This window comes from Terrapene carolina, unplaced genomic scaffold (assembly GCF_002925995.2).
Source record: "Terrapene carolina triunguis isolate 2854851 unplaced genomic scaffold, T_m_triunguis-2.0 Scaffold96, whole genome shotgun sequence".
Taxonomy (NCBI): Eukaryota; Metazoa; Chordata; order Testudines; family Emydidae; genus Terrapene; species Terrapene triunguis.
The window spans coordinates 43,661,030-43,669,479 of NW_020664447.1; the positions used below are offsets into that span (position 1 = coordinate 43,661,030).

The 8,450-nt window shown below is 48.6% G+C and overlaps 1 protein-coding gene across 1 annotated transcript in view; it reads left to right on the plus strand.

Moving 5' to 3' along the window:
* CCDC9B (coiled-coil domain containing 9B) overlaps window positions 1-8,450 on the plus strand; it is a 102,261-nt gene that overhangs the window by 80,441 nt on the left and 13,370 nt on the right. The window contains exons 11-12 of the mRNA XM_026651262.2: window positions 5,647-5,704; window positions 6,047-6,834. Coding sequence (XP_026507047.2) covers window positions 5,647-5,704; window positions 6,047-6,832 — 844 coding nt within the window. The 3' untranslated portion in view covers window positions 6,833-6,834. The remainder of the gene's footprint in view (window positions 1-5,646; window positions 5,705-6,046; window positions 6,835-8,450) is intronic.

The following is an 8,450-nucleotide window of genomic DNA, read 5'->3' on the forward strand; positions in this document are numbered from 1 at the left end:
TTTTTTTTTTTTTTTTGCTTGGGGCAGCAAAAAACCTGGAGCCGGCCCTGACTCTATCCATCATATTACTCTTTTGGCCCTGTCATTGGGATGAGTCAGCCTGTTCCTTGTTATCTGTGTGGAATGTAGAAGTATGTGAATGTTCTGATATCTGGTGTCCAGTACCTTTTAGGTCTGTCTTTTTTTTTTTTTGCAGCATCAGCCCTTTCCTTGCCAGCTTCTGTGAGCAGGGCCTGCTTATAGATCAGGAAACTGAGGCAGAGAGGTTACAGACCAAAATTTCCAAGGGTTACCTACAGTTTTTGGTGGCCATCTTTAGAACTTAAGGCCAGATTTTCAGAGATGCTGAGGACACTGTGACAATCAGATCACAGGTGTCCAAAGATGGCCACCAAAAGCTAGAGGTCACACTTAAATTTGGTCTTTAATCTCACTGCCTCGGTTTCCCCATATATAAAATGGGGATGAAAGCTACCTACACAGCTGCTTCCAAATTAGGGGTCGTTTTTTAAAATGTGTGCCTTAGGGATTTATGTGAGGCCACACAGCAAGCCAGTGGGAGAGCTAGTATTAGAATCCAGTACTTAGCATTCCCTGGCCTGTGCGCTAAGTACTAGATCAGATGGCCTCTCAGTGTTGTATGGGATGATTCAATTTACAGTCAAGTATTTAAAGGATGGATGTAACTCTGATGAAAAATTGGATGCATCTACATTTCCCACTTAGTTCCATTAGGGTCTGATTCGAAACCATCTAAGGCATCAGATTCAGTGCTTTTAAGTGCATTGCCACATTACCATCTGTGTGCTGTGACATTTAGGGTATGTCGTCACTAGCAACATTAAAGTACTGCCGCGGCAGCGCTTTAACATGGCTGTGTAGTCGCGGTACGGTGCTGGGAGAGAGCTTTCCCAGTGCTGTAAAAAACCACCTCCACGAGGGGCGCGGCTCCCAGTGCTGGGAGTGAGGCTCCCAGTGCTGGTGCACTGTCTAACGCTGCCACTTTACAGTGCTGAAACCTGCAGTGCTCAGGGGTTGTGTTTTTTTCACACCCCTGAGCGAGAGAGTTGCAGCACTGTAAAGTGGCAGTGTAGACAAGGCAGCGTAAACAAGGGAAGAGATAGCTCAGTGTTTGAGCATTGGCCTGCTAAACCCAGCATTGTGAGCTCAATCCTTGAGGGGGGCCATTTAGGGAAGAGGGATAAAAATCTATCTGGGGATTGGTCCTCCTCTGAGCAGGGGGTTGGACTAGGTGACCTCCTAAGGTCCCTTCCAACCCTGATATTCTGTGATTTAATCTCAGCAAAATCCACATTGGGACAGTAACTCAATAGCTGCTGAGAAGTCACCCTTTATGGTTGCACCATGGTAACTTTATGACCGTTTCACTAATATTATGACAAGTAGGTGCCATGCATAGCAAACGCATGAGAGAAAAGTAGTCAGTGAAAGCTTACATCCAGCCAGAGGCATGGTTCGCATAAATGACACAAATTTTCTTGGTCATTGTTTTTACAGCTGTGCTCTCCCTAAGAGAGAAATTAAACTACCATTTTAGGCTCAAACGTGTGAGACTGCTTAGTTCTGGTCCTCATTTACATTAAGGCCACTTTACACTACTCTAGTTCTGCAAGAATGCCTTAAAGTGGGTATAAATATAATTGACTTCCCTTTAAGGCCTCTTCACGCCATGGCTCACCCACTTAGCATCCAAGCCCCTCCCCCACCCCAGCTCTGCTCTGGCCTGAGCACTTGCCCCACTCCACCCACCTGCCCGGCATAGGCACGGGAACTAAGGGTGCGGGGGGTGCTGCAGCACCCCCAGGTTTTATGCGGAGCTCTGCTCCCGGGATCCCTGCTGCCAGCCCCACACCCGCCTCCAGCTGTAGTCCCAGCATCAGCCCCCTTACCCCTGTCCAGGTCCCCCCCTCCTGGAGACACAGCCCTTCTCCTGGCCCCAGCTCTGGGGGGGGAAGGGGTAAGAGGGCTGTCTTTCAGCACCCCCACTATTAAAAGTGTTCCAGCACCACTGCTGCCCGGCGCGCCTGCCGGGGAGTGGGGTTGGGGCATGGGGGCTTGTCCCGCTCCACCCGCCCGGCGCTCCAGCCAGGAAGAGGGGTCAAGGCACAGGGTCTTGCCCCAACCCCATGCCCCGGCTGGAGAACCAGACGGGCAGGCGGAGCGGAGCAAGTCCCTGTGTCCAGATCCCACTCCCAAGATGGAGCGACAGGCGGGTGAGCAAAGTGGAGCAAGCCCCCATGCTCCCACCTAATCTGCCACTGGGAGGAGGGCGAGCAAATGGGCGGCCGTAGCGGAGATCTTCAAAAAGGATAGGCCCACTGCCTGGGGGAGCCAGGCCCGGTGTGGGGTGGTGGGACCTGGAAGGGAGCCAGGAGCGCAGGAGAGCAGCATCTCCTCCCAGAGCTGGGTGTGCATCCGAGGCCTCGGGGAGCCCCTGGCCAGAGGGTCCATCTATCGCCCCCTGCAAGGCCAGCTGCAGGGGGTGGGGGAGGTGGGCCCCCATCCATCCTGCCCTCCCAGCCGCCCCCCTTTCCTCCCCGGTAATTGCCCTCCCACCCAAAGTCAGGGCCCACCCAAATATCCCATGCTGGCTTCGCCAATGCTTCACGCTGCCAGAGTACTGTAAAGTGGCTTTAGTTTAACTGAGGGTCAGGGTCCCTGAGCATAATTTGCTCACACAATTATCTTGACTGCACACACAGTCACTATAATTGTGCACATGCACTTTTGAAAATTTGGGACTCTGCAAGTCCTAAAAAAATGCCTTTCAAATGTTCGTATTTTGGCCCAAATTTATCGAGAGACCAAGCAGCTAGAGGCTTTATTGACCCCAGTAGAGTTACATCAGGGATGAATGAAGTCAGTGTGCATACTTCCCCTCTTTTTTCTAAATGGGGGGAGGGGGCAGCAGACCCTGCATTTCTATTAAAAATTGAAACTAAATTAACAAATAATTCCAGCAGTAACTACTAATTTCTACAGTTATCGAAAGCCTAGACTATCCAATTACCAAGCTGTGCTGCTCTCTAGCAGAAAACCTTAGAAAATAAAAGCAAAGACTACATGGTAGGTCTTCTAGTCCATCCCCAACTGATGCAGGATAATTACTCTATAAATTCCCTCTGATATATATGCAGAGCTTCACCCAGTCTCGTCTGAAATGATTCATTAAGGGGGTACGTACTTGCTCTCTAGAAATACAGAATTAGACTTTTCACCACATACAAATGTTGCCTATTTTTGAATGCTAGAGGCCAATGTCACTTATTTCATAAGCATATCTCCTTATTCGTTGGTCTAGCCCTGAGTAATCTGGGCTTTCACCTTCTCCCTCCATATATGTAGTAGCTGGCAGAGTTCTGAAACATATGGGCCCTATCAGTGTTAGTACAGTAAAGCTGAGACAGTGGCAGACATCAGAAGAAACAACTGGTACATGTGATTAGTCTAGCTTAATGACAGGTGTCTGTACTAGAAACTGGATTGTATGATTTCATTAGATTAGAATGTTTAGATTTAGTGGCCTCAGAAGAGTTCCTCCTTGTCAGGAGAAGTGCTTTGTAGGTGTCATCAATATACAAGCAAGTATGGGAGCAAGTCAGGTGAATCTGAGCCTATTTAGAAGAAAAATTGCTAGAAGGGCTAGTAACTTCAGAAGATGGCTGGTTCCCCACCCCCCAAATCAGTATTAAACAATCGCACCATTCATCATCATCTGCTTTATCAAGATGCTTTCCCACAGTGATTTGTACCAGAGTGAGTCTGCATCCTTGCCAGATGACCAGTCACATTTTCCTTTCCTACTAAATAGTTATTCTCAAAGGGATGGCCTAGTGGCCTGGACCAGACCTCTGAGTTACGTAGTAGATCTGGTGTGGGGGTGCGGTGTTTGGATGGAATGAGAGTCTGAGTCCCAAATACAGTGTTCTGTTCCTCAGGCCAGCTGGACTCAGGTATTTTGTAGACATAAGATTTGCAAGTTGTGACAAGGTTCACCTCCATGTGGCCCAACAGGGCCCTACTCACCCTGTCATGGGGTCTCGGTTGGTTGCCACCTCTCACAGGTCCAGTGCAATGGTGCTTTAGTCCCCTGGCTAAGACACACTTGAGTCCCAGGCCCTGAGGGGTATTAAAGTCCAAAACTACAGGAATGCTACAAGCTCAAAAAAAGGTCATCCAATGAGTCTTCAGGGAAGACCCCATCTGCCTACTCAGGGCCTGTCTTCATGCAGCCGGCGCTTTTTGTCAGTCTCCCTGTGCCCAGTGATCCCGCCACTGGGAGGCTTGTCCAATCCCAGCTGAAACCAGGCTTCCCTCACTGAGGGAGAAGCAGAGCTCCGCTCTCCTTCCTGGCTAGCCTCAGGCTCCCCTCTCCACTCCTGACATCTGTTGTATGTGTAGCAGGATGGAGTCAATTTGCTCCAAAGGCCCTCATTAACCTTCTCCTTGCCAGTGCGGGGCCTGTATGCCCCATCACACAAACCCAGATTAGCAATTTGAACCATTGCTGTTGAAGGAGTAAAAGCCCACTGGGGATAAGGAGCCCTTTTCTTCCATCACAGACCAGATGCCATAGCCTCCTGGGAGGACTGGGATCACACCTGATGGAGTATCTACATAGCCTTATCAAGAAGGAGGGACTGGATGGGTGGCAGGTAGGAATGTTAAGGCAGGAAAAACTTTGTGCCCCAATCAGCACAATAAACTCTAAAACCGAATGGGCCTTGGATCTGTGTCCAAGCCTGCCAAAGCACTAGTACAGCAAGAAGCGTTTGGGAGGGAGAAGAAGTGTGTAGAGTATGTGTGTGTGTGTGGGGGGGGGGCTCCAGGCAGTGCCGGCTCCAGCATTTTTGCCGCCCCAAGCAGCGAAAAAAAAGCACCGCGATCGGCGGCACTTCGGCGGCAATTCAGCAGCAGGTCCTTCCCTCTGAGAGGGACTGAGGGACCCGCCGCCGAAGACTCAGACGTGCTGCCCCTTTCCATTGGCCGCCCCAAGCACCTGCTTGCTGCGCTGGTGCCTGGAGCCGGCCCTGCCTCCAGGATAGAAGGAAGGGGAAATGTCCTCCTTCCCTTGCCATAACAAAAAAAATCCCACTTCTGTGTGCGAGCAGTAGGTTGAAGAGCTGCCTGGTCATATATCGCATGCTCTATGTTTGATCAGGAATTATGAGGACAAAAGATCGACAGGTACTGTAGTTAGTTGAGGCCCACCCCTACTATTTCCTTGGAAGCAAAGTCTTATGAGTCAGTTTTCTCCTGGGCTATGAATTTAGAGGTGAGCCAACAGAAGGAAGTCAGCATCTCAATCCCCTAGAAAGGTTCTGAAACACTTCCTGTATTGACTCAGCAAAGGTAACCAGGAAACACTGTAAAGTCATACTTTGTGGGCGGCATTTTATTTAATAAATGAATCCACTGGATGAGTGACTATTGCTCTTCCCTGCCATAGAGCTACGTTCATTCAGCTTCCAGTCTGTGTGTCTTGTTCCCTGGCTCAGGAGCAGCAGTTCATCCCTTTGAGCACTTATTGACTCTGTAGGGATTCCTGTCTATGCCTCAGGATGGAAGGGGTGCTTTGTCATTTGAAGAGCTGACGGAACCAAGTTCTGTGTTTTATTTTGACAGATGGGATGCGAAGGAAGGTGAAGACATGCCCTTTCTAAAGGAAGACCCTGATAACCAGGTGAGTTTAAAGAAAATCTGCTCAATTCTTGCAGTTAGTCCTGAATAAAAACTTGCAGTCTCAGGTAAATTGGGATCTATTGGTTAGAGCACAGAATTGAGAGACAGGGAGACTTGGGAGGTACATCTAACTCAGTCACAGACCTTCCCACTCCCCCCCACCCCCACTTTGACCTAGGATAAGTCCTTAAACTTCTCTATGGTTCAGTTTCACCCTCTGAAAATAATACTTATTTAGCTTTGGGAAATGTATGTCTTCAGAGGAGAAGTACAATATAATTGCATATTGATATTTTAAATAAACTGAACTAAATGGTTCTCGTTCTCTCTTTTCTCACTCCAGAGATCCACCAGTGCTGACACACTGAAAAGCCAAGTTCCAGCTGGCAGGGAGGTGACGGAACAGAATTGCACAGCAGATCAGGAAGTGAACATGGAGCAGCAAAGGCCCCAAGACCCTGGTTTCTTCTCATCACAAGGGGAGAGAGGTGGAAAGGTTCTGTGTGCACAGGACAATCAGAGGGAGAAACAGCAGGCAGGGAAGTGCCTCAGCAAGGAAGTGGCAGTGTCCAGTGTGGGTGACTCAGAGCCAGAATCCAAGCTAAGTCAGGAAGGAATTCTGGAAGCTAACACTGGGAAGCCTAGCACTACCAATCTCTCCCAGCAGGGCAGCTGCATGAACAGCAGCACTTCCCAAATCATCACTACAAGCACTATGCAAGCTGCTGGCCCTGGCAGTAAGGGGAGCACGTCAACACCCCTGGGAAATGGCTTAGAGAAAAATGCTCCGTCAGAAAGAGAACCCATTGAGGACTCTTCAGAAAGCCTCAGCGGAAAGCTAGAAGAGGCAGCACGTGGTAGATGTGATGGAGCCAAAGGACTGTCACTGAGGAGAGTGGATGAGGTGACCCAATACACTGGTTCTGAGGGGCAAAAAGTCACAATGAAAGGAGGCGAGGTAGCCACATGCCTTGAACATAGAGGGGATCCTGCATCCCCGAGGAAAGACGTCTCAGCCAAGATTGGGGTCTCACAGAACAGGAAAGGTGACCCGCCTGAGAAGTGCAGTTACAAAAACAGTGGGGACAGTCAGAACTCAAGGAGAATACACTGGATTGCAAGAGATTGAAGGTGAGTGCACGGTCCATAGCTCACTCTGAGGTATTTTAATAATCCCAGGTGCACTTAATTGAGTGCAGACTTGAGACAGGTCCACAGCTCAGCTTTTTGGGGGTCAGCAGGGCAATTTACTAAATATTTGCCCAAATATGCTCATGAATTTTAACACTGAGCAGACAGCATCTGCACCCAACTTGTCCCATCCCCATGGTTCCAAATTACACGAATCAACTGTGAAAATCTAAATCTCCACACCACAATTACCTGCCCCTGGAATACAGTAAAGAGAGAAACCTTAGAAGGTTTCCCCATGGCTGTTTCCTGCTGGTGACATGTAGTACTCAACAATTCAGGGGGCTCAGACTTTGAAATTGGATACTTGTTTCAGATAGTCTCTGAAATTCCAGGAAGAAGTGGCAACCTCTTGCGTGGACCTTTCCTTCTGACTATGCAGTGATCACAGGTAGAAAAATTAGTGGCCCATTGAGTGCCGTTCCAACAACATCTTTCTTCGTATTATAGACCCCTCTTGTCTGCAATAGTTTGAACATCAGGCTAGAGGATCAGGAGGATCATGTGATTCTCTCCCCAGCACACGAAGTGCAAACAAACGGATAATATAATTATTTATATGGCAACACTAACATATATGGCACTTTACAAACATAAAGGATGACAACGTTCCTTCTCCAGAGACCTTTTAATTGAAACAGAAGGCAGAAAAAATCCACTCTGGTTAAATTGAAAAGCTCAGGATATTATTTAAGCCAACTACGCATCTTCCAAAAAAACCTGAAATCCCGCCCAAGTGATGACAGTAGAAAAGAATATAAACTATGTCAGGCAAAAACAAGATGTAAATTAGGAGGCAGGGCTTAGAGGGAATTTGAAGAGCTAAAGACATAAAACAAAATAATAAGAAATTCCTTCAGTAGCTCAGAAGCAGGCAGCCTGTGAGAGATTCCGTGGGTCCCCATGACTACCAGGAAGTGAAGGGAGCAGATAGAGAAGATAAGGACATTGCATAGAAGCAAAATGATTTCTTTGCATCAGTGTTCACCACAGAGGCTGTCAGGGGAGATCTGCTCTTTTCAGGTAATAAGGATGAGGCATTGTCATAGATTGGTGTGTCAACAGAGAAGGTGCTAGAACAAACTGATAAATTAGGGCCTGATCCTGAAGCCCCAATCCACAACACCCAACTTTTATGTGTCTGGAAAGTCACTGGAATAACAGTGTGATCCACAAAGCCTGAGTGGAGCACCTAGGCTCCCTATACAATGCCTAGGGAGAGTTAGATGCCTTACAGTGAGACCCACAAAGCCAGCATGCTAGGCAGGGGGACACCTAAACTAACCAACAGAAGATGCAGATGAGGGGGGTGCGTGCCAAGTCCCATCCCGCTCTCAGCTTTCTCCAGACTTCAGGGAGGTGCCTATCTCTGCTTGTGATTCATGAACTGGGGCCGCCTAAGTCACATGTAGGGCTTGATCGGTAGTCATGCTTAGAGGCTGTCTAGTGCCACACAAAACTGCTGGGTGTGGGAGGAAGAGGACTTCCCTTATAACTTTTAGCCCAGGGGTGGGCAAACTACAACCCTCGGGTGTGGGATCTGGGGCTTGCCCTGC